The sequence below is a fragment of the Penicillium bovifimosum genome (genome assembly GCF_028826915.1).
Source record: "Penicillium bovifimosum strain IBT 22155 chromosome Unknown utg000002l_segment0_segment0, whole genome shotgun sequence".
Classification (NCBI taxonomy): Eukaryota; Fungi; Ascomycota; class Eurotiomycetes; order Eurotiales; family Aspergillaceae; genus Penicillium; species Penicillium bovifimosum.
Window position 1 is genome coordinate 646,592 of NW_026622711.1, and position 24,502 is coordinate 671,093.

Below are 24,502 nucleotides of genomic sequence, written 5' to 3' on the forward strand. Positions count from 1 at the left end.
GGTCGTTGGAGATTGCTCCATGTGTTTATACATGTCGAGCTCGTTATTCACTTGTTGCCCCATAGACGAAGCCTGGACGAAGATTTTGAGCATAACATAACGCCGGTCGCTATGATACTGGCGGATAAGTCTCTCCTATAAGCCAAGGGATGAAATAATGAGAAAGCTTACTCCATATCTCGTGCAAGCCATGCAGTTGAGGTAGACCCAAATCCCGCTTTACCGATGACTTGATATCGCTCCTTGATGACTTCTCAGATCCGAGTCGGATAATACTGCGAGGCGACATAGTCTGGGAGAGTCTCCTCTTCAATCTTGTGCCACTCGGGTATCCGGACGAAGTTAGGGTTGGAGAAATTGAGAGGTTTCCATTTGCGTCCCAGCCGAGGGACTAGGGAGAGATCGCAGATTTACAGAAGCGACGAGAGCATAGTCCGAGTGAAGAAGAAACGCGTTTGCTCGATGGTACTCCTGGGCGTATTCAGATTGTTTTGGTGGCTGAAAGGGCGCAGGCCAACGGCTTTTCTCTTCTCCGTCCAAGGATGAATTGACCGATGTGGCTAGTAATGTTCTCCAGGGCTAATGCACCGCGCATCCTAATGTATTTTCTTCGTTTCGTCTTACTGTGTAGTAGATTAAAAGGATGTCCTTGCATGTGATTTCATCAGGAAGTTACAGGAACAGGCATGTGGGTCAAGCCTAAATTAGACTCTCGTGACCTCCTTTCCCCGGACGTGCCTCAACGTGGCCCCAGGCATTCTCACAACGTTTACTTCTTTAACGGTCAGACTACCCGTCATATTGTCCGCCCATTCTTCTATGCGACATGGGCTTCCTATAAAGCGCCTGTCTGATTATTTATTCCGCGTCACCATTCCGTCACTCCCGTCACCGACCTTGAGGCTTCCGCTCTCCTGTCACCGCGGCATGATCCCGCAACATGGAGTCACTCGTTTTTGAGAACTCGCCTTTGGCCGAATACTTGGAGGGTTTGTTATGCCCGGCACCCGCGAGGAATATCCATGGACATTCGCTGACCGCACTAGGGGAGGGTGGATACTCACAGAGTTGGCCCGTGGAGGACGAAAGTGATGATGATCATACCAGTGCCTCCAACTTCGCCCCCCGAGGGGCTTCCAAATTCCAGGACCGGGTTAGAAACAAGCTACCGAAACCTCTCGACCTACGAGGCACATCGCAGGGGGAGATAATCGGGAAAATCTATGACGCTTGCTCTGTACGACCCCTCGCCTTCGATAGCGCACGTTCAAACTCATGCTCTTTCTCTTCTAGTCCGCCCTGAACTTTCAACTGGCACGAAGTGACAATAAACGGTTCTTGGAACAATTTGGCTACGTGATTGTCGCGTCACAACTGTTGAACGAGCACAGCGCCCCCTCCTACACCTCCGCCGCAGACGTCCTATCCGCAAAACAACCTGCAGCTCTACCGTCCCTATCTACAACCTTTGGAACTCAAGGCGCCCTAGTTACAGCCTTTACATCCTTTTCTATTGCCTGGTTATTACATTGGACTCGGTCAAGGCCTGGGTCAGGAATCAGTTTCAAAAAAGTGGGAGTGCTCCTGATAATTGTGCCTACCGTTGGAGTCTTGTTCTACGCTTTTGCAAAACGGCAATGGCTGAAGTATCTGCGGCATCAGGCTGTTGAGGCAGCCGGTGCTTTCATCGCAAATGCCCAGGGATTTGACTCCGCGGCGTCCGCATCCGTGGTGTTCATCCAGGAGGTTGAACTTGTCTCAAGAGGTTATCGGATGTAAGAAGTCGTTCTTTCTGTTCACAGGGACATCCAAACTAACGCATCGCACAGAAGCACACCACTGCCCCCTATCAGTCGGTTGGAAGATCAAGTGCAGACGCGGCGCTGCTTGAGATTGCGCCGAGCGGTTTCAGAGTGCTTCTACTCGATGCTTGCGCGGTATATTGAATCTCAGAACACCCTACGCCCGCTTACCGATGAGGGCGATCTTGCTAAATATTACGACATTTATGACATTGGACTGGAGGAGCTTGAAGCAATAGAGGCGTCCCTGTCGAATCGAACCAACGAGGACCAGTACTCACTACGTGCCCTGCGGACTCTATTTGGGAAACTCTATAGTGTGAGGAAAAGCGTCTTGTGCTGCTTGTTAGCCCTCAGCGCCGACGGTGGCGGCTCAGATATTGCGAGATGGAGTTCTGCTGTCGAAGAAATGCGTGACCTTGCGGCAGTAACCGGAAGCAGCATGCAGAGAATGACCGCAATCTTGAACGAGGAGGATCGTGAGTGTTAATCCCCGTTCTGTCACATAATAACATTGGCTGATGATTGCAGATAACAACATCCCTCCGTCTCCACTACCTTCCGCGTCGCCAAGCAAGGATCACCTGCGTGCTCAATTTCGGCGACTCAGCTCTTTGTCGCAAGGAGTCCGTGCCTTACATGCTAAAATGCATATCGTCAGCGAGGAGACACACGCCAATTTAGAACGCGCAGACCCGGATGACTTTGAAGCCACTCTCCTTACACAGTACGACTCGGTTGGCAGCGACCTCAGGGCTCTTCTCCAAGAGTGGGAAGTCGGTAAGGCCGCCTTGGTGAACCAACAAGATCGCCTCAGTGTTGGGGATCGCTCCCGACCACCAAGTACCTTGTTCCCCATGTCCCCCACCCCTAGCTTGGGTGGTTCCACGGCAGTTGAGGGCAGCCCGACAGATGCACTCAGAGCCTTGAATGGTGAGGGCCGGCCGGACCTGACCCAAACCTACGATGACGAAGAAATCTTCGAAGCTGTTGTTCTTCCAGCGTCGAGAAACAAAAGAGTGTCTTTGACGAGAGAGGAGCGTCTTGCACGCGTGCGAGAGGACCGTGCTAAACAGGCGACTGCCCGGGAAAAGGCAGATGCCAGCACTAACATGCTCAAGGAACTGGAAATGGTCATCAAACAGCGACCAGGAAACAACTCTGCAAAACGAGTCACCAGCATCTAAGCCAACGTTGGGATCTCTGTCTTGTGCTTGAAGCACCCACAGAATCTCTGTTTTACCCCCTGCGCCAACCAGCACAGGCTTGACTTGAATCAGCGCTAGCCGCTGGCAGTCACAAATTGATACCCACAACATAGACGGACCCGGCGACAACGGTGTTTTATTGGTTAATATTGCTTTTTGATTCTTGCTTCTTGTCTCCTACTTATCGTTCTTTTCCTTTGTATCTTTATTGTCCGTTTTGATTTCCTCCCCATCATTGTGGTGACGACGCTTCTTTCGACATTCAAGCGTGTTGAGTGTTAGGGCAACACTCATTTCCCATTTGTATAGTACAGCAGGTCTTTCTGTAATCAATACTACTATTCATTCGGATATTCGTAACTCTCGTAGTTCATGTTGAAGGTTGCGTGAGCTGCTTGTGCTTGCTCCATGGACCATCAGACTTAACTACCTACTCACTCATCTAGCTAACTAGCTATTTTCTCTCTACTTCACGCTTTTCATCGCTTTTCCAGAGTATGTATCCTGTATCTGCACAGTAGACTCTCTCTCGATTCAAGACGGTCATATGGATATATGCATGAAAATGCCTGACAATCTTTTCCTTCCAATTTAGTACTCTGCTCTTGCGCTCCTTGCCACATGTTGCCAACTTCCAGTATTAATCCACCCCCAATTCCATACTCTCTGGCTCCCGCAGTGTCTACTATCTAGCAGATCCGCGAGGCTTTCGGGGCTCGAAGGCCGGATCAGTCAGCTCGGCCCGCACAAGAGCAGTCCGACCGAGCTTATAAACACTATCGAGTGATCGGTTGACGTCATTCTACTTGTCGCATTCCTTAGTCCTTTCTCTCCAGACATAAAAGAAACCCCCAATCCACACAATAAAGCCATTGACACATTCTGTATCGCCCTTGAGCCTAAAATGACCTCCACAAACAACCTCGCTTTCACCGCCCCCATCAATCCGGCAGGCGCAACCCCCCACCTATCCCTAGATCAAATCTGGAGCGGCCTCCTCCTTAAGATCCGGTCCGCAGAGACCTTCGTCCCGGCAGCGATCCAATCAACAAAGGTTGTCGATGAATACATCGACCCAGCCACCGGCAACCCTGTCACCGTCCGCGAGGTCACCTTCCGCGAGACGCAAAAGATAGTGAAGGAAACAGTCACAGCGTTTAAACCTTGCCGGGTTGAGTTTGCCCAGCCGGATGGGAGCAGAGTTAGCAATGTGATTAGCCAGGGGGCTGATGGGGAACTTTTCATGACTTATATCTTTGAGTGGAGGCATCCTGGTGCGTCGGAGAAGGAGTTGGCGGAGTTGCTGGGGAAGGAGAAGAAAATGAGCCAAATGGCTGTTGAGGGGACTATCAAGGTGCTGCGACAGTTGGTTAAGGATGGGACTATTCACTAGGTAGAGATGACAGGAGATGTATACAGTTCAAGTCGAGGTCATGTAAAAGACACATGTTTGCCGTCTGAACAGGGTTATCTTAAGGTTATCTTCTAGTTAGCATATAGAGCTCCAACTTAGACCACTGACCGCAACTATATCCGTAGCCTACACATGGATTCAAAGCTATTGCGTACATCGAGATACTCCTGGATCTCCGTGATAGCTTCGATCTCATTGGATCTACCAGAGACGGGATGCCAATGAAGGAGGCCTTATCGCCTTACCGCCTGAGGTATCAAACTTAACCCAAAGGGGACATATCGCCAAACGCGACCGCGTCTTCCCCACCCTCGAACGCGACCCTTCTATTAATTAGGCCACTGTTCCTTTCATCTTCGCCCATACATACCCAATTCACTACCCTCGTCCCTTACCAGCTTCTTCACTCTGATAAAAACATACACACGCGCCTCCTCATCCCTCACGACCCAGTTACAGACCTACACACAAACCCTCATAAGTAAGTCAGCCCCAATTCGAAAAGATTGTTGTGTGCGAAGAACCCGATCAACTAACCGACCCACTAGTGTTGGAAGCACGATTGGAACAGGCCAGCCTTCTGAAGCGCGTATGTGATCTAAATCAATTGATAACTCCAGCCATGGACCAAATACTGATGCTGTTGTGGGTAGGTCGTCGATGCCATCAAGGATCTCGTCCAGGACTGCAACTTCGACTGCAATGACTCCGGCATCGCCCTTCAGGCCATGGACAACTCGCACGTTGCCCTGGTCTCCATGCTGCTCCGTGCTGAGGGTTTCTCCCCTTACCGCTGCGACCGCAACATCGCCCTCGGCATCAACCTGCTGTCCCTAACCAAGGTGCTCCGCGCCGCCCAGAACGAAGACATCCTGACCCTCAAGGCCGAGGACTCGCCCGATGCCGTCAACTTGATGTTCGAGAGTGCCGAGACAGACAGACTTAGCGAGTATGATATCAAGCTCATGGATATTGACCAGGAGCACCTGGCCATCCCGGAGACTGAATACGCCGCTACCGTGAAGATGCCTTCTGGCGAGTTCCAGCGTATCTGCAGAGATCTCAATCAGCTGTCTGAGTCTGGTAAGTAATATTCCCCGGAAGCTAAATCCGGCTGGCAACATACATCAAAGCTCTATTTTACTAATTCTCTCTGCAGTTGTGATCGAAGCCAGCAAGGAGGGTGTCAAGTTCTCCTGCCAGGGTGATATCGGTAACGGCTCCGTCACCATCCGTCAACACACCAACGTCGAAAATCCCGAGAAGAACGTCACCATCGACCTCTCCGAACCCGTCGCCCTGACCTTCTCCCTCAAGTACCTTGTCAACTTCTGCAAGGCCTCCAACCTGTCCACTTTTGTTGAGCTGCACCTGTCCGCGGAAGTGCCGCTACTTGTCGAGTACGGTCTGGGAAGTGGCCACCTGCGGTTCTACCTGGCTCCTAAGGTGGGTTCTCAAAAGTTCGAGTCACGGAAACGAAGCTAACATATGTGTACACAGATCGGTGATGAAGAGTAAGGAATTCACCCGGGGTTCTGAGGGGGCATGGGCAATGCTAAAATGAAGCTCTACGATAATTGAGAGAACTGGACGGAGGGAAATGTTCTATCACTGCATCCCTACAAGAGGGATTTTCTATTTTCACGATAAATTTACACATTCAGCGGTCAAATTATTGACATGGCAAATCCCGGAATCCAACCTTTGCAAAGCTCCAGGTATCTACGTAGGCATTTGATGTTTTAAGCTCGCTACGAGAGGAAAAAAGCCAGAGATCTAGAAAAGCTATGCCAGCCATTGGACCAGTAAATAATCATATTCCACCAATATCCAGCTAGTATCCTGAAACATCCCACAAAACCCAGTCTCCACCGTCCACCAGCGCCCGAATCCAACGAAGCGGACAGGCACACGACCCTAAGACCTTACAGGTCCACAACCCCACAATCAGCAAGGTTGTCAAAAAAATTCTTCCCAGCACCCCCCAACAATCCAGGAAAAAGGGAGGCAAAAGCGAACACTGACCTGAAGAAAAAAAAAGATGAAGCGCCAACCCCACCAGAATGATCGGAATCGAATGATACCATCCACTCCTCCCCCGAAGAGGAGAAGCAGAGCAAGGTATGCTGCGTATTGCACTAAAGTGTCATCACACACAATCTCCGCACCGACTCTCCCAAGGACGTCCGAGACAAAACAAACCCACAGCCAGAAGCCGCGAGCCCGTTAGCCCCGTCCGCCCGATGTTTCTGATGCCAAGTGCAAGTGTGGTTTAGAAGTGAATCTAGGATTCACACCAGGCCCTCACGGGCAGGACCGGCGCCGACGCGCGAATGAACGAACGAAGGCGCGGGTTGGGTTTTTTGAAGATTCCTCCGAATTTCTCATTTGCAAGGAGTATCGCGTTGCCCGGGGGTTTTAAACCCTGGGGTTTGCGAGGACGGGCCGTTAGGCTCGTCGTGTGTAGCAAAGAAACGCAGCATTGGTGGGGGTGGCGCTTGATGGAAGGAAGTTTGTGAGGGTGGTGGGTTCGAGAGGTTTTTATATTGCTGTCACGTGGTGTGAGTCAGCGGCGCTTTGCTGTTTTGGGCGGGATAGGGCATCCATTGTCCAGGTGGTTTTGGACCAACTTTGGTTGTGTTGCTTCATGTCACTATGTACGTATGTCTTTAATGGTTGATTTATCATTTTAGTGAATAGTGTCGTGATTGACTGATTGTCGATTGACTTGGTTGTGATGCCCTAAAGGCCTACATTCTAATGACTAGCTGATTTCTCATCTCTCAATGCTTCGCAGGATGTACCTCAGTTCAGGCCTCGCAGAACACTCTGTGCACTACCTCCGTCCGGACTCTGGTGGACTGTACTAATAGAGGCAGACGAGTTGCATATCGACAACCCATTGTCATCAACAGCCTCAACGATAGCCCGGGCAAAGAAACCATCATGCTCAATCTTCGTCTCAAACCCACTCTTTGCAAAGAATCCAATGAACTCATACTCGCCCACCTCCTCCTGTGAAGCATACACCCTCCATCCCCGCACCTCAGTAGCCCCATTCCATGACACGTACCAGGTTGTCGGCCCTGAAATAGACACAGACACGCCAACGACATCCGGAGTAGTCGTCGGCGCCGTGGTAAAGTTCGCCTTGCACGCACGGTACCAAAAGCCCGTCGGGTCTGCCAGATGCGCTTCAAATACGACGTGCGAGTTATCCGAGGTATGTTCACTGAGGAATGGTGTTCCGCCCCAGTATATAAACACATTCCCATTTCCCAAAAGCTGTACGCTTCCTTCTTGAGTGGTGAGAATCCCGCTGGGCGTGGTATACCGCTGGAGCAGAGAAACATGCATAGCTTGCATATCCAAATGCAGGACGAGACCGGACGATGAGAATGCGGTCTGGTGGTGTCCATCGGATCCATTATCCAATAGCGAGATGGTGAGACTGTCGCTCCGCTTCTCTTGCAGCCGGACGTGGTGCTGGGCACTGAAGTTCAACCCGGACTCAAATGTGAAATCAGACTTTTTGCCCCCAAGTGTCCATAGGACAGTGCCATTCTGGCCTGAGATCATGTAGATAGCATTCATATGGCGTGCGGAGATTATGTAGTCGCCTTCTTTGGATTTGTCTACTGAATTGAGATGACTAGTCAATAGAACGTCAGCTGGGCAATTTCCTGTCAAAAGATAGCAGAGACGGCTTACAAGAAGTCCCAATCAGTCTCGGGACTGATCCCATCCCCCCAGCGTCCAATACCAAGCTCCATGAACGAGTCTTCTATCTGGACGTGCTCCGCAGCGTCCCACTTGAAACTGACAGTTTGCGTCTCGATGTCAACCTCTTGAAAGCCGGCACTCCTCAGATACCCGTTTTTCGGGCCTCCAACGGAAGAGAGATCCCGCGGCCAAGTCTTTAACCAGGTAGTCAGAACGGCTGTTCCGTTATTGACAACGTTCAGCTCATGCACGTCTGGCTCTTTGCCGCCAAGGATCTCGATGAAGTCCCTTTCCCCTTCCGGTGTGTATAGACCTCGGTCTAGAGCGACGATTGGGCCCGTTGCTAGAACTCCGGTACCGTGGCGCATTGACAACATGCATAGTTTCTCATTGCCTGCAATACGGCAGGGGTGGAGATTGTGTACAAGTTCTCTGCCTTCAGCGCCGGCCCAGACTAGGTCCTGGATGAATTGTAAGTGTGCTGTGCAATGATGTCTTTTCATAGTCTGTACTCACTCCTGAGTGGCTGTAAATGTATGGGCCATCATTGAAGTCACTCATCGAATAAGGAGCAATGAATATGTAGCCCGGAGTAACATGGCCATCCTCATAATGAGTGACGTTCAATGCTGGGGCGCAAATATCTGGTCTCTAGTGGGATTGGTTAGCTATTCGTATATGCGGTAGTATACTGAAGATAAGCTTACTGATTGAAAACAGCGAGTCGAGCTTGCTGAAGCCTCTGACAGAAGGTATGGGGAGAATACTGTCCACAACAGGACATGGAGGCCATAACCAATCAAGACAGCCATCATGTGGCTGTAGTAGCCTATGCTAATGGCCGGCTGATTCTGTAGACTCACCAGTCCTATAACTTTAGATAGACTGAGGAATAGAGGTGGTTTCAGGAATAGAGGTCCAATGTCGGGGGTTACTCCCGTGCCTGTGTAGCTGTGCTGTACCACCTACCCACTTCTCCCAGTGCCCTGGTCGGTAGCTCGAAAACTTAATCGGGACGGAAATGATAAAATTGCGCTTACCATATTAGGACTAGAGGAGTGGAACGCATAGCTAGGGGAGTGTCCGCAGACCGTCCCTATCAAAATCGGTCTCAATAGCTAATGGTTAGGACCGTCCGATGGAAGAGCTAGCTAATCCTCGACTTTCCATTTGCCTGTTTTCATCTCAATTCGCAAGGCGCAAGGAGTAGCTGCATGAAGCAACGAGAGACGACGCATCACTCGACTTCCTCAAAGGCTCGAACAACGTAAGTCTTCCCTTGGACCAGTACCTTCTCCCCAGGTATTCTCCAAGCTCCAATACCCTCCCCGTCAATTCCAGCCATCATCGAAGGCAAAGTATGCGCCGCATCACCAACCGCATACTTCTCACTCCACCCCGACCCCGATCCCCACTCTTCCCTCCTAGCAGTAACATCACCGCCGGACTTTTTAACCACCAGTCCTCCAGAAGCAGTTTTCTGTCTCATATGAGTCTGAGTTTGTCGCAAAGCCAGAAACGTCCCCCAAATGCGACCGATAAAAGTCTTCGTCACTGTAACCTCTCCCGCTTCCCCACAATCCCCATCCCCATCTTCAGACTCCAACACCCACGAAAGACCTTTTCTAGGTCCCTCAGGGCCTTCTCGGAACGCCAATTCCCGCCAGACCTCCTCGTACTCCGTCTCGGGCGCACCGGGGAGATCGGGACGGGGCATCATGCCCGTCTCTAGGTCGTCGCCGTTGGGCAAGGAGACGAAAGTCCCGCAGTCGACGCTCTCGAATGCATCGTGGGAGTCTAGCTCATGGGTGAAGGATACCCGCACTAATTCTGGTTAGGGGGTTATTTGTAGAACTGAATTGAATGCACTGTAGATAACATACAAGGCTCTTGACTCTCGATAATCCGCTGTCCGGCAATCGCCCAGTCAATCTTGCCTGTTTGCTTTTCTATTCGCAGGTCGAGGTACCAGTCTTTCACGGACATCACGATTGTATCGGTCGTTTCCTGGGCGGGTTCTGGGAGCCATCTGATTGAGATGCGTGTGGAGAAGCGGCAGGTTGATTTCTTGGGGTTAGGATTGGACATGTTGTAAGCATGAGAATGTTGGGTGGTTCTGTCCGTGGGAATATGGCGGGCAGCCTGCTCGGTGGACGATGTCCCGGGGATGGTGCAGCGGGGATGTTGCACCAGGATTAAGGTACTTGATAGATATCCGTACTTGGAATAGAATGAAGTTGCGAACTTGCGCGAGTGGATTACCTAGGGACAAATACGAATTGGGAATGTCGAAGAGAAGGGCCTATCACGACGGAAGTCATCGTTATCTTCCCCCTCATACCCCGCATATGCCGGAGTTCTCCTCACGGACCACTCCGTATACACAGTTGGCTATTCCGAATACGCAATAAATATCGATTGTTGACATCGTTACATTGTGTCAATCGAGGATTTCAAGCGATCCAATCATCAAAGATAACGCCTAGTCGTAGTACGGAGACGTGATCGAAAAGATTATCCGTTGGGGAAATTGATTCGTGGGTGGGGCGTACTAACACGCGGAAGCTTGGTATGAATAGGCGCCAACTGCCAAAACAAATGGGGCTTGGCAGCTGGCGCCCATTCCGCGTCTTCGTACGTGTCACATCACATTAGATCTCACGTCGACATAACTCAGAACTGTGAGATATTCTTTCTCCTTTTCGAACTTCTCTTGGCTCAACTTCTCCGATACGGTGATGAGTCAATTGTTGTCGGCCATTCGAGTGTTGCGCCCGCGTTATGTATGTTCCCCAGCCATTTATCCTGCCCTTCGTAAGGGACATATGCCATTGCTTCCTCATAAGCAATCTCGCTGCGCGTTGACTCTCACCGCAATCAAATTAACAGAGACCAACGAAGATTTTGGCGTCCTCTACGAGCCTCTTGAGGGAATCGAAAGATTTGAGAACTATGGACCAGGGGGCTATCACCCCATTCAAATCGGTGATCACTTTCACGGTCGATATCGAGTTGTTCATAAGCTGGGACATGGGTCTTACTCAACTGCGTGGCTGGCCCGTGATGAACAATGCAATAAATACGTTGCAGTGAAGATTTGCATAGCAAACGCAAATTCAAAGGAAGCAGACATGATCTCCACGCTCACTCGTCCTCATTGTCTCCCAGTCAACCATCCAGGAAAGAAGATGGTCCCTTCGATTCTAGATAGGTTTACCATTCACGGCCCAAATGGCAACCATTCTTGCTACGTTACAGCGCTGGCGAGTGCTAGCCTCTCTGGGGTGAAAGATGGCTCATATATCCGTTTATTCCAGCCTGACGTAGCCCGGTCATTGGCTGCACAACTCGTTCTTGCTGTGGATTATATACATGCCCAAGGAATGGTTCACGGAGACCTCCACCTCGGTAACATTCTTCTCAAAGTTCCGCCCAACTTTGACCAGCTCTCACTTGAACAATTATATGAGAAATATGGAGCACCGCAACTAGACCCGGTTGTTCGTCTAGATGGCAATCCGCTTCCACCTGGTGTTCCATCCCACGGCATTGTGCCCATATGGTTAGGGAAAGCGAGTGAGAAAATCACGCTTTCAGATACCAGGGTCTTGCTTACCGACTTTGGTGAAGCCTTTTTCCCCTCAGAAGAACCGAAACACGAATCTCGCACCCCCCTTGTCATCCGTCCCCCCGAGGTGCGGTTTGAGCCAAATGACCCTCTGTCTTTTCCATCGGACATTTGGACTCTCGCCTGTAGCATATGGGATATCGTATCTCAGCGGCCAATATTTGAATGGTGGTTCGTGACGGAGGACTACATAACCCGCGAGCATGTCGATATTCTTGGTGTTTTGCCACCTGAATGGTGGAGGAGATGGGAGGCGCGAACACTGGACTTCACTGAGAATGGCGAGCCAGCGAATCGCCAGGACGGAGCTTTCCATTCTTTGGACGATCGGTTTGACTATAGCGTGCAAAAGCCTAGGCGAGATAGGGGCATACCGCCGTTTGATGCAAGGGAGAGGGAAGCTTTCTTTGACATGCTACGGCCGATGCTCTCATTCAGACCCGAGGATCGTCCTACTACTAAGCAAATTCTCGACTCGGAATGGATGCGAAAATGGGCTCTGCCTGAATATGGCAAGATCCAAGATAATGTATGAGTTATTCAAGGTTGGGACTTGTTATGTAGGATCTCGTGATCTCATCCTCTGTTATTGATAGTTCCTGAGAACTACACAGTCGATATTTCTAATATCACGATTCACTCGACGGCCGTAAAGACCAGCTTGCAACACTGTCCCTTAGGCCTCGAGGAGATAATCTGGTCATCCAACTCCATAGAAGCAGTCATATCCGAAGCCACCGTCGTCCTATAGCGAGAATACACCTCCCGAAGCAGAGTCTTCATCTCGACGAGCGCAAGACTAAACCATGTCAATTAGCACCAGTCAGCCAGGAAGCCGAAATCAACCTACTTTTTCCCCGTACACCCCCTTCCCCCCGTAGCAAAAGAAAAGAACAACCTATTCCGCTCAGCAGCCCCCTCCTCATCAATCCACCGGTCAGGATTGAACCGACCAGGCTCGGGGAACACACTCTCATTAACCCGATGCACCGAATATGGCTGGCAGCTGACAATAGTATGCTCGGGAACGAAGAACCCGTCGATATCCCTTCCACCAGCAGGTACATAGCGAGGCAGCGACATCGGAATGGGCGGTGCACATCGCAGTGCCTCTCTAATGACTGCGTCGAGGTATACGTAGCTGTCCAAGGGTGCATCAGCCGGTGCAGCAATTAGTTCTTCGTGTAGGCGGCGCTGAAACATGGCGTTGTGAGGCTGCGATAGCTCCCACATTAAGAAGCACAGGCCATCGCCTGTTGTGTCGATGCCGGCAGCCATGTGGTCTTTGCATTCTGCAGCTGCTTGCAAGAGTTGAAGATTTGTTTCTTTGCGCTTGAGCTTTTCCATTAGCGAGTGGTTGTCGTGCTCGCTCTGCGCGGCCATGTCCAGGACGTATTGGTTTGCTTTTGGGGCGCTGCGCGGGTGGAGGAAGGTTGGGAAGTATGGCGATAACTGCGGGAGGTAATACTCCAGAAGACTTTCTGTTGAACTGTTAGTATTGTTGCCCGATCCCCAGAGAGTTAGTACATACTCTGGAGACTGTTGTGATAAGTCAATTCGTGCATGATCTCGAAATCCTCGGCGACGTTCAGAGATTTGAGTCCGCCGGGGCTGAACATGAAATGCGTTACGCAGTCCAGGGCGTAACAATGGAGCAAAGACTAGGAGAGTTAGAAGTCATATTGGCATTTGGAGCGGTCTTCCAAACGTACGTAGACATTCACACTTCCCTGGCCAGCCTCAGCACACTTGGATACAAATGTCATGGCTCGTTCGTGGATAGCAGCCATAGGTTTTGGTTTCATGATATTGGTCATGGCGTATCTCTCGGCAAAGATGCGTTTTCTCTTGCTATGCTGCTGGGTGTCAGCTTTCGCATGTTGGATCTTCCTTGGGGGGTCCTCACCTCGTCTTTACACAATGTTGAAAACATCGTTCTGATCTATGCGTTAGCGGCCTGGCATCAACTTTCCAGGGAGAGTCTTACTTGGTCTTGAACTGTCTGAAGAGATCATAGTACTCAGTCTTGTCGTACCCGCTGCCTCCGGAGGCATATATCTCTTTGATGGCTTCTAAGCTGGTGAAGGACACTTCATTGGGGCCGAGGCGCACGACAGGGCCGTAGATCTTGTGCATCTGGTGGACATACTCTCGGCGATTTGCCGTGAACTCTTTGAATTTAAGCCACAGGCTTGTGAACCGAGTATACCACGGGCCTGGGATTGTAGACAAGGGTGAGGTGAACCCGCGGGAAACAAGGTATCCGCAAAGAAGAATAGCCCCGATCCACAGAGACAGCATGTTGTATCAGACGACTTAGGTGAATGCTTGCAGCGAAGGATTGGAAACAGACAATCACATTATCTATATGCTACTTATACGTCTCCGCAGACACGATAATGTCTGCCGGGTGGGGCCTTTCGTATCTAGCCCGCCGCCGCTTTACGAGGGCGCTCAGGCTTAGGATCAGTGAGAGCCTAGATGGTAGATGTCAGCACGGGCTCAGACTCAGTGAGCAAAAAGCGGCATTGGAAAACGAAGACTTGTCAGGCATTATCATGCTATGCAGTTCTCATTAGATAAGAGACATGTTGGTGATCCATTGTGATAGCCAAATGGGCTCGCTATCAATGTGCGGGGAAGATTTGCAGACTAAAACCAGAAAGGGAAGTCTGAGGAGATGACACCGATCTCAGGAACATCTACTTCAGATTGCCTTTAATGACAACTAGGATCTTGGAGATCTGACCTCACACTAATTCAATGCCTTGCACCTCTAGGCCATGACTCATGGCCATTCCCATGGACATTGGATGGTGCACCTTGGCGGGCTTGATGGCTGCCGCTGTGTGGGCGCCTCAACCGGACGACTAATGGGGTACTACTTCATGCGAAGCCCAGCTCTCAGATTAACTATATCTTCCCGGCTGTTCGCATTGTTCTACCCTCATAGCAACGGAGGAGCAAATGCAGAATCTGGGAGGGGTGATAGCGTCCTTGACCGGCTTTGAATCGACTTTCAGAGTCCCGGTCCGCCAGAACCTGCGGCGGAAGCCGGGATTTCCGTGATGGAGAATGCGAGAGTTGAGAAGGGAATACACCGTGGTTGTAGAGGTCTTAAAATCTACAACGTAAAAGAGATCATGAAAAGGCTGTACAAAGTGTATCGTACTGAGTGATGATAGTGGTTCAAGAAGTTGAAGATCTTAACAGGTTATGAGCCTGGCCGCAGTTGTCGTAGTTGCAGTCGTGATCCTCACGACCCCCTGACAGAGGGGGCCATTGGCTTCCTGGCACCCAGGATCTGGCTTCGGACCTGATCAAGGAACCGATCGGCCAGGGCTGGAAGAAGTTGGAGATCTTGACAAGAGGTGCCTTGCAAAAGTCGTCCATTCATGCCCACAGTATGATTGGATCTAGCTCATCATCACCGTAGAACGAGTCCAGGCCGATGAGGCCCAGATTCACAAATGTAAGGGGCGACTAGTATTATCCATCTGCCCCACTGTTGGGGGCCTTGGGGCATCCCTCTTACCGGAAGATCCGGCCTACTAAGCGACCACGCGAGACACCGTGACACGTCTCATGGGATGGAGGAATTGCGGCTGTGGCTCAGCTCGCACTGCAGTGGGTCCGAGGAGGCTGGCTGATGAAAGCTTTCGTTTCATGGTACCTCGACTGTCAGACTACCCAAATTCCACGGGTATCGTCGGCAGGTCCTACACAATGTGCACAGTAAGCATACGACGGGTCACGGGTGACCGATCGCGCTGGAGCCAGTTCCTCTCTGTTGCTTCTCTGTTAAGGCTGCTGACTCTTCCGCACATGTGCAAATCAGTATTCATTGGGGTATCTCTCTTGCAAATATTCATCCGTCTCAAAGTACCCGCCATTGGACATATAGTCATGATATGGATGTTCAAAATCGGGCTCCAATGCATCCCTCATTGGGGTATCTCTCTTGCAAATATTCATCTGTCTCAAAGTACCCGCCATTGGACATATAGTCATGATATGGATGTTCAAAATCGGGCTCCAATGCGTCCCTCATCACACCAACTCCGGATTGGATTGAGTTGCGAGAATGCTTCCTAAAGGGATTTTCTCCTTCACCGTAGATGAAATCCTCTACCTCCTTTTCAATCCATATACCGTGTCCATATGTAGGGCTGGTGTCCGCGAGTGGAACGCCGATCGTAATCTTGGGTCTTGATCCCGCATCCCGGTCTCCCCACAGCGTGCTCTCCGACACCATTCGCTTGATTTCTTCCAGCATACTATACCAGCCTCCGCCGAAGAATTCCAGCATACTGAGCTCAATGGAGCGAACGGATTTTGGTAACGTCTTGAGGAAAGAGACACAGTCACCCTGTGAGATAGCAAAGCCGGCGAGTTCGAAATGGCGCAGTTTCGACCATTGTTCCACAGGCACAATGCTCTGTAATGGGGGAGGTTTTCCGTCAGGATAGAACCCAACATCAAATGTCATAATATCAAATGATGCATGCAGCCTGAACTCTTCCGTTTCTTTTGCTTCACCGAGCGCCAGGCGCAGACGCCCATTAAGCAGAGATCGCCAGCATACTTCGCGGTCCTCCTCACGCCTACCACCGAGAAGCAAGGCAATATCCAGACGGCGGAAGCCCGGCTTCTTAAGCACGGTAGCGAAATGATTGTACTCTTCGCAGGGCTCGTCGAAGATTGTGCAGTTAATCCCCGTAGGGATAGAGTTAGAAGTCATCACCAGCTCAGAAACAGAGTTGGGTGCGTTGGCGAGGACACGCATTGCCGTGCGGAACCCGCGGTACCGATCTCTAAGTTCTGGGTATTGATTCCACGTATATGGAGTAGCGGGCTCCAAGTTGGCTCTAGGGTACAGCCAACCACGAGGAATGGGGTAATTGAAGCCTTTCGGGAAAGCACGAATCATAGGGGTCGGGTAAAGCGGGGTGGTGAGGTTGCCGTGGGCTGCAGGTGTGATGGTAACTCTCTTTAGGGCAGGAAACCGCTTAACGCCAAACGCGAACGCTTCCAAATCAGTCTGGCAGGCAAGAACATCCTTCTGTTGACGCAGCAACCGCAGATAATGTTGCCAGGGCTCCTTCAGGGAAGGCTGATCGAACACCTGTTCCCAGCGCGCGATACGGCCAGGCCCATCCACATCACGACGTTCCCGGGATTCTAGAACGTAAAAGTTTAATCCACAAACCTTTTCGAACCATCGAGGACATCCAGGACCATCATCCTCTTCAGACTCATCCTCTTCAAACTCATCCTCTTCAGACTCATCCTCTTCAGACTCATCCTCTTCAGACTCATCCTCTTCAGACTCATGGCGCCCGGTAATCACCTCTCTGTATTGAGTGTGGTACCCCGCAACCCATTCTCTGTCATTATCGGGTTCATCCTCGTCCGAGAGCAATTCATGTCCCTCATTAGTTTCATCTGTTCGTGCTGGACCCCGAGACAAGCGCGCCTCATCCCAGATAATCTCGTTGATCTGATGGCGGAACGTGTCGTGTGATGCGATGTTGCGGAAGACCTCAATGTTGAGGGGGTTGGCGGATAAGAAAACACGATTGAGTCGAAGAAACACTGCATTGTTGAATTGCTTACATGCCAGACGCAAAGATTTGATGTCGGCATTGGATAGATGCGACTCAATGTAGCCCCAGAGCTCCCGGGGGAGCGCGGGGGGACTGGTATAAGCCATAGTGATATTGTAGAGTTGAACTTGAGACTTCGTGATAAGGTGCGCAAGTGAGTCGCATCCGTGGTTCGCGTGTTAGACTTACCTCAGCATGCTCAGACTAAACATGATTCGCTGGCCATGTGGGGTCACATGACCATGTTCCGTCTGAGCATGCTGAGGTAAGTGTTAGACACGCGAACCACGGATGCCGAGTTCAGGGGCCGTGGACCCGACCACCTCTAAAGCGCCTCAGCCACATCAGTCTGCCCTGCCACTTTGGCAGGGCATTTCAGCTGCTTTTTCAGAGGCCAATAGTAGCCACCATGCTGGACTATCAGTCTATCATTGTGGTTTTGGCCAATGTTGTCAGACTGACAATTGGGCCCCTTGTGCTAATCTTCGGGAGATCTGGCACAAGACAGATACAGTTGGCCATTACGTTCAACATAGCGGCTATTATTCCGTATGCTCCCAGCCATCTCTGATTCTTACATGCATTCAGCAGCTTATGTTTCATGGTCTCTCCACATTTTTTGCTGAGGACGGGACTCAATGTGGCTTAGGCCAGGCGGTTGTCGCAGGTTAAGTTGTTCCGAGGTCAATGTGGCATTTAGTTAGGCTTTAGCTTCCGGTTATTTTCGTAAGCCCAATAGAAACCGTTGAAACCGCTCAAAAAGGAACAAGCAAGAATAGGGTTATCGGGGATTCTTTAGAGAGTAGACGAGTTAGAATAAATTTGAAAGAGTACAAAGATATTCAATGTGTACTCCCTAGAAAGGGAAAAAGAGAAAAAAAAAAAAATGGACATGATCTGGACTCGACAAGGTTCTGTACCTGTCCCACGTCGATGGGGGCTACTCCACCGCAACGACCGGTTCAGGAGAAAAAGGCGTTGAGATGTAGCCATACATAGTGTCACCTGTGGTGGCTTCAATTTCCACGGGTCTAGAAACTGCTCTAGAATCATCGTAGTAATCGTAGGAGCTGGTCTATCGCTCCATTTGCGTATGGAGCGTAATGTGTGACCCGCCCCATGGTATGCGGACAACTCCCCCAGATAGTTACCTCGTACCTGTGTCTGTGTGTGGCCCTTACTCTTCCTCCTCTCTTTCTCTTCCTCTTAGACTTTTCCTTCACTTCTACAACCCTAGTCACTTTCTTTCACTGCTTTCTCTGTCACTCGTTCTCCCTTATCTCCCACAATCCCTTTCTTCGGTTTTAAGGGTCCCTCAACTGTACGGTCGCTGTCCATCCGACATTTCGCCCCGCCTGGCAACTCGGAAATATTGCGTACACGTGAAATTCCTCGATAGAAAGAACCCTCTCTGATTTGCTTCGACTGGTTCGAGCAATCTACCGAAGAACCGAATGTCCCTGTGGTGGTCGACCTGCATCTAAACACAGGACTTGTTTTGCCAAGCCCAATCCCCAAAGCACACGACCCTCTAATTTCAATCTGCCCTTCAAACCCCCGTGTCGGGCTTGTGTCTCCCACCTGACTTTTAAAGCCAAAAAAGCCACCGCCAGGTGGTCATACCGTCACCGTGTCTTTCCCTCACCACTCCCACAATCTGAGCTCCGTTACGGAGCCTCTCGGCAAGATTCCTTCCCACGGGTCGCGCGCGTCTCTTTTAGGGGGGTCATTCGATCCCGCCTTCCGACGAAGAACAGGAGGTTTCCGCGCACGAGAAGGATATTCCAACGTCGCACCGGCAGCACATACCCCGAGGATGTATGTTCCAAACACTCATTGGACATGGTCCTTTGCCATCGTGACGCTCATCCAAACAATCGTCACACTGGGTCTTGAATGGTATGGAATCCACTGCAGCCAAGTTCGGACTTCATTAACCCGTCTATCTGCATAGCTATATCTTCGCAAATTTTCAGATTCAAGAACTCCCAAACGACAGTCCCGCCTCGAAAACGATCCCCACTTTTCTCGCCCTCTACGGTTTCGGTTTCCTCTATGAGCTGGTGCTGGTCTATGATGCGCTGCGCATGAAGAACACCATTCAGATCATTGGACTGTGCATTTGCAATGTTGGCCTACTGATCTACGGTGCTGTTCAAGTGAATCAGATTCGCGATGCAGTCTCTACGTTGGCCTACATGCATATGATTGATCCGATTGTTTGGGTTCAGTCTGAGCCATTTTTGATCATCATTCCATGTATTGTGGCATTAGGAACATTTTTGATGGTCTTCGTCGCATACAAACTCTACGATGAGTTCGCCTGGACGATCTACAAACATATCAGTGCCGATCTGCAAATGAAGCGTCGCTATCTCACCTACCAGGTTTGTTTCTCGTTCAAATCCCCGGGTGTCAGAGATACGACTAACCGGTCGCAAATCAGATCTACATTGCTCTCTTGAAATTTGATTTCTTCTTCTTCCTGGGCTTCACTGTTCAGTTCCTGGTCTTGGTCTCATCACTCAAAATGGACACCGAGTTTGCGCTCACTGTGGCTGCTATCCCTGTGACGATCATTATCCTGGTTTGTGGTGCCTGGTTCGTGCGACGAGAAACCACGACGGGCATGATCATCATCATTGTGAGTGACCAATACCAGTAGTGTTGATATACTTTCTAACGATTATTCTAGCTCCTCTTCTTCGCCGCCATGGCTTACTTCTGCTTCAAGCTGTTCCGCATGTACTCGCCGGAGACATACTCATGGTACCTGCCCGCTCGGCCATCGATGACCTTCTTCGCCATCATTACCATCGTTCTGATTGTGATCACTATCATCAATGCCTGCATATGCGTCCACAACTTCAACCGCGGTCTGAAGCCCCACATCAACCGGAAGAAGAATAAGGAGGCAGAAAAGACGAATACGGAGCTCACTTCCAACCTCACCCAAGTACCGTCACGGATGATGATCGATTGATCCGATGCGACAAACTTTATAATTTCCGTGAGCGTTGAATTTCGAAGCGTCTCATCTTCTCATCTGTGAGCTTCATGTCTCTGTATCGACACTTTTGAAATTTAGCCTGATTTCTGCGCATTTGCTTTCTTCGCTGTGGACTCGATATGATATCTCATCCACCGTTGCACCATCTCTCCCCATTTTTCCTGACTCTGAACCCTCCAAAAATTCCTGTGACTCTACTTCCCTTGACTTTTTTACATGTTCATATACATACCCCCTGCACGAGTGCACCGCGGCGTTATCTGGATGATTTGATTCCCGGAGGTGTTCTCCATGTCTTATGACAATCATCAATACTTTTTTTGATGAATGTGAGCTAGTATTCCTTATTAATTGAATGGACTAGGCTTGATGATATCTACATTCAACTAGCAGGTGTGGCTCTTATAGAATACATTCAAGCGAGGTGCGCACTCCATACATGTACTCCGTAGATCTTTCAGAGATAGTGGTGCCATTGGGAGAAGAAGATCAGCTCTCTCTGCTAGGTATGCTATGCTTAGGAGTCAAGCATGATGAACTTCCCTAACAATTCTTTAGATCGAGGCCGAATCATCCATTACTTCGTAAATTCTGTCAATAGATGCACAACTGAAACTACCACTATTGCAGCCATGTGCGCCGAGTCGTTTTGATTGGTGGACTGATGGTACTAAAAATACTTGTAATTACCATCTAACTTGCCCCCAATTGCCGGGGATAACAAGTCCAATACAGTACCACGCAGGAAACCGCGATCGTGGCCTCAACTCCGCAAATCTCCCTTTCAGACCCTCTCTCAAGCTCCTTTCCGTTCCTTTTTCATTTCTTGAACTCCAATTCCATCTTTCTTCTAATACCTTGTCTTTATCCTACCTTATTTCCCCAATTAATCACAATGGTAAGTCCACCCTCCAACCCCAGACTCACAATCCAACCCCATCCGATGATCAAGCCAACTTGCCCCCGTCCACCAATACAACAACCCCATTGCGAATTCTCAACCCGATTTCTCATTCCCATAGCTAACAATGCATCAACCAGGCCTCCGCCCGCCCAGCATCCCCTCTCACCTCAGGCGCTGAGTCCGGCCCTGACTCAAAGTCCGGCGCCGCTGCAGCCACTGGCTCCGCCGTCGGCCGTCCCTCCTCGCCCTCTACCCCCGGCGGTCCTCGCGCTGCCATGCGCCGCCGTGCCGCCGCCGACCACAAGGAGACTCTGCGCAATGCCCGTCCCAGCTCCACCCGCTCCGCTGGCGCCGGTGGCTCGTCCGGCACCATGCTCAAGCTCTACACCGATGAGAGCCCCGGCCTGCGCGTTGACCCCGTTGTTGTGCTAGTCCTGAGCTTGGGCTTCATTTTCTCGGTTGTTGGTCTCCACGGTAAGAATGCCTTCGCTTTCCGGGTCCAGATGTATATCTGGGAATTGTGGTCGAAATGGTTGCTAATCGCTTTCTATCTAGTCATCGCCAAGATCACCCGCAAGTTCTCCGCTTAAGCACCTGATCGACTTCCTCAGCCATGCAGGGGACTTTGGCATATATAGCTTTTATGCTGGGCGTTGACTGCGTGGGTCCTGGACCTTGAATACCTCCCCTCTACTACCGCCTCGCCTACCTTCTCTCCTTCTTCTCCTATACCCCGTGGCCTTTGGGCCATTACTCGTGTGTGGTGCTGGAATCAAATCAAGCATTCTGAAACAGCTGGCGTGATTCCGTTTCCATTTTCGTTTTCATTTTGATGTGTGTGGTGTTTCTATTTGCGTTGCAAGAGAGAGTTACCTAACGACCTATCTGCTGTATAGGTCAGACCGGATAGAACTTGTCTACTCTGTCTCCTTGACTTGCCTCTTTGGCTGCAGGCTCATTTTCTGGCGATGTCATGCGCTGTAATGTGCCGTGGCAGTGACAGCTTGCATCGGACGCGGTGGTAGTTATTCTATCTAGACATTGGTCTGTACAATACAAAAACTTGACTGAAAATAGTTCTGGCATTGAGTTCATACTACCAGTCATAAGCTGCCTCCGGCTTGAATATCAGATCCTCTATGTATGCGGTCTCTGGGAAGAGAAAAGCACAGATCCAGCGACCACTTAGGCTATGCGGGTAGAGTAGTACACGACAAGCCCACTCCACCTGCATCCTCAAAGAACTCGTACCCACCAAGCGCACCCTTGGCTATTTCCGCAAGGCAGCCTTCCAACGTACCTGATATGTGCTTTGCTCAGATCGTGCGCAGTCGATCTTCAGTCGATCAGTCAGCTCAGGTGACGCTCAGTGCATTTGATTTGGGTTACATTAATTGCATTTGTTAACTACATATAGTACTGTGATACTTGTTATTTCAAATACGCAACTTGATCAGCATCCCTTTCGTGAGAATAAGAAAATTTGGTCGACGATCTTTTCCGTGCATTCCAAAGCAATCTTTGCTTATTTCCGAGTTTGAGGATGCATTGCAGCCGTGAGACCGCATGCATACCCTTTGTACTGCAGCATGCCAGGGCTGTGAGACTACCTATGTTTGGAAGCAGCGCAGACGATATATGGTCACCTATCCCGTACCCTTCCCATGGGAATAAATCTTGCTTTAGGCTTCTTTCAAGTGTTCAAGAAATAGTTGGTCCATGATGTTATTTACCAAGTTTCTCGTTTTCCTCGTGTCCGCGACCTCCACCCTCGCTCTCAACAGCAAGACTGTTGATGAGATCAACGAAGTCACCGAGAACGTCATCGCAGCTCGCAAAGCACTGGAAGACTGGAGCGGTGGCATCCTGTCCAGTGTTCCTGTCGTACACCGAGTCTACAAAGCCCATACGAGTGCTGAAAATGCCAGAAGGGGCATTGAAGGATCCGATCCTTTTGACGGCGATGACGGTCCTGCTGTGCTTGATGCCTACCACAGATTGCAACCCGAGCTTGTCTCGGCTATGAAAGTGACAGAAAAGAGGGTCAGTTGGTGGCATCCTTTCCTCGAGGAATACTTGCTAAACCCTGTTCTAGGCCCCCGATTTCAAAAAGGCAGGCGTTGGCTACGTCGCCCGCGGTTTGATTGGCAATCTACGTACAGAGAGAGATGATTTCGAGGCGGCTATGAGGACTAAAATGTCTCCTGACCATCATGATATGGTCCAGCGATCTATCGACGAGGTCAACGCCGCGTTTGACGCAACTGCAAAGGCTCTCAAGGACTAGGCGGCCTCTCGTGCTTCTATACCAATCGATACAAAAACATGTCATTCGCAAACAGATCAGCTCAAATGTTAGCTCTCTCTGGAATTCATGTTTATCAAGGCCAATAACAGGCCATCAATTAAGCACTATCGCCATCGCCAATAAAATCCAGCTGTTCTTCGAATCCCAGCTACGTAAAGATGCTCACGGGTTTTTTTGTCTCAGTAGCGGTCTGAATCCTCTCAAGAATCTTCAATACCTGGTCAGGAAACCTCAGGCTAGTAGTGCCAAACTCCTTCCCGGGGTTGCCTGGCAGGTTAGACCGCCTGTTCTGTTTTTGTGCAGATCGGTCTCAAGTGCGCGACTCCGGACTCAACCGCATTGAAGTTCAATATCACAGGTCTTATGCATGGTGAGACTCATACTATCTATGTCCCTAGCCAAATTAGCTTAGCACGTACAGTGGTGTTCCACAAGTATTTAACCTCCAGTACTTTGGGGGCCAAGGGCCCACTTTTAATATTGTCTGGCAGAAACCTCGGGAATTCGAATTCATCCAATAGTTGGGGACGCGCGAGGTTTGGCTAGCTGGATAAGGTAGGCGGTCTAGATAGCGGTCAAATTTTAAAGTGGGGGCCTAAGTACTGGAGGTTAAATACCTGTGGAACACCACTGTACTGCCCAGCAGGTGCAGTACACAGTAGTGTGAGATCGCTCCTTGCCAAGACAGGCCATGTGATCAGGCTTGCTGCGGAACGGCACTAGTATGTTCCGGAGAGACAATTGGAAGAAATCTCCACATCAAGATAGTCCTAGACAAGCAATTCAATAGACAAGCTCACGCACACCATTTCTTCCAAGACACTAGATACTACTAGACTTCGACAAGTAGTAGTATGGGAAATGCTGTCCAAAATTATTTAGTCTCAATGACTTTTTGC

General features: G+C 50.2%; 10 protein-coding genes across 10 annotated transcripts; 6 read left to right on the plus strand and 4 right to left on the minus strand.

Annotated features, from left to right (window-relative positions):
- Positions 1–940: 940 nt before the first annotated feature.
- N7515_001444 (vezatin family protein) lies at positions 941–2,989 on the plus strand (the record flags this gene model as incomplete). Its single annotated transcript, XM_056662188.1, has 5 exons — positions 941–989; positions 1,047–1,237; positions 1,294–1,775; positions 1,830–2,281; positions 2,334–2,989. 5 exons carry the CDS (start codon positions 941–943, stop codon positions 2,987–2,989), a joined length of 1,830 nt encoding a protein of 609 aa, XP_056524301.1.
- A 925-nt stretch (positions 2,990–3,914) lies between these two features.
- On the plus strand, positions 3,915–5,942 carry N7515_001445 (proliferating cell nuclear antigen; the record flags this gene model as incomplete). The annotated part of the gene is made up of 7 exons (XM_056662189.1): positions 3,915–4,364; positions 4,550–4,677; positions 4,823–4,905; positions 4,973–5,013; positions 5,078–5,507; positions 5,584–5,870; positions 5,925–5,942. 7 exons carry the CDS (start codon positions 3,915–3,917, stop codon positions 5,940–5,942), a joined length of 1,437 nt encoding a protein of 478 aa, XP_056524302.1.
- Positions 5,943–7,229: 1,287 nt separating this feature from the next.
- On the minus strand, positions 7,230–8,962 carry N7515_001446 (arylsulfotransferase family protein; the record flags this gene model as incomplete). Its single annotated transcript, XM_056662190.1, has 4 exons — positions 7,230–8,076; positions 8,136–8,608; positions 8,664–8,798; positions 8,855–8,962. The coding sequence occupies 4 exons, from the start codon at positions 8,960–8,962 to the stop codon at positions 7,230–7,232; spliced, it is 1,563 nt and encodes a 520-aa protein (XP_056524303.1).
- A 422-nt stretch (positions 8,963–9,384) lies between these two features.
- On the minus strand, positions 9,385–10,235 carry N7515_001447 (uncharacterized protein; the record flags this gene model as incomplete). Its single annotated transcript, XM_056662191.1, has 2 exons — positions 9,385–9,971; positions 10,031–10,235. 2 exons carry the CDS (start codon positions 10,233–10,235, stop codon positions 9,385–9,387), a joined length of 792 nt encoding a protein of 263 aa, XP_056524304.1.
- Positions 10,236–10,972: 737 nt separating this feature from the next.
- On the plus strand, positions 10,973–12,310 carry N7515_001448 (kinase-like protein; the record flags this gene model as incomplete). Its single annotated transcript, XM_056662192.1, has 1 exon — positions 10,973–12,310. The coding sequence occupies one exon, from the start codon at positions 10,973–10,975 to the stop codon at positions 12,308–12,310; it is 1,338 nt and encodes a 445-aa protein (XP_056524305.1).
- A 101-nt stretch (positions 12,311–12,411) lies between these two features.
- N7515_001449 (cytochrome P450) lies at positions 12,412–14,076 on the minus strand (the record flags this gene model as incomplete). Its single annotated transcript, XM_056662193.1, has 5 exons — positions 12,412–12,574; positions 12,626–13,256; positions 13,307–13,436; positions 13,488–13,686; positions 13,763–14,076. 5 exons carry the CDS (start codon positions 14,074–14,076, stop codon positions 12,412–12,414), a joined length of 1,437 nt encoding a protein of 478 aa, XP_056524306.1.
- Positions 14,077–15,694: 1,618 nt separating this feature from the next.
- N7515_001450 (uncharacterized protein) lies at positions 15,695–17,488 on the minus strand (the record flags this gene model as incomplete). The annotated part of the gene is made up of 1 exon (XM_056662194.1): positions 15,695–17,488. One exon carries the CDS (start codon positions 17,486–17,488, stop codon positions 15,695–15,697), a length of 1,794 nt encoding a protein of 597 aa, XP_056524307.1.
- Positions 17,489–18,975: 1,487 nt separating this feature from the next.
- Positions 18,976–20,364, plus strand: N7515_001451 (uncharacterized protein; the record flags this gene model as incomplete). The annotated part of the gene is made up of 4 exons (XM_056662195.1): positions 18,976–19,280; positions 19,336–19,768; positions 19,828–20,025; positions 20,077–20,364. Coding segments are annotated over 4 exons (1,224 nt in total), but the record flags the coding sequence as incomplete, so codon positions are not given.
- A 922-nt stretch (positions 20,365–21,286) lies between these two features.
- On the plus strand, positions 21,287–21,885 carry N7515_001452 (SEC61-beta family protein; the record flags this gene model as incomplete). The annotated part of the gene is made up of 2 exons (XM_056662196.1): positions 21,287–21,289; positions 21,433–21,885. 2 exons carry the CDS (start codon positions 21,287–21,289, stop codon positions 21,883–21,885), a joined length of 456 nt encoding a protein of 151 aa, XP_056524309.1.
- A 1,129-nt stretch (positions 21,886–23,014) lies between these two features.
- Positions 23,015–23,582, plus strand: N7515_001453 (cell wall mannoprotein 1 family protein; the record flags this gene model as incomplete). Its single annotated transcript, XM_056662197.1, has 2 exons — positions 23,015–23,338; positions 23,391–23,582. 2 exons carry the CDS (start codon positions 23,015–23,017, stop codon positions 23,580–23,582), a joined length of 516 nt encoding a protein of 171 aa, XP_056524310.1.
- Positions 23,583–24,502: the final 920 nt, after the last annotated feature.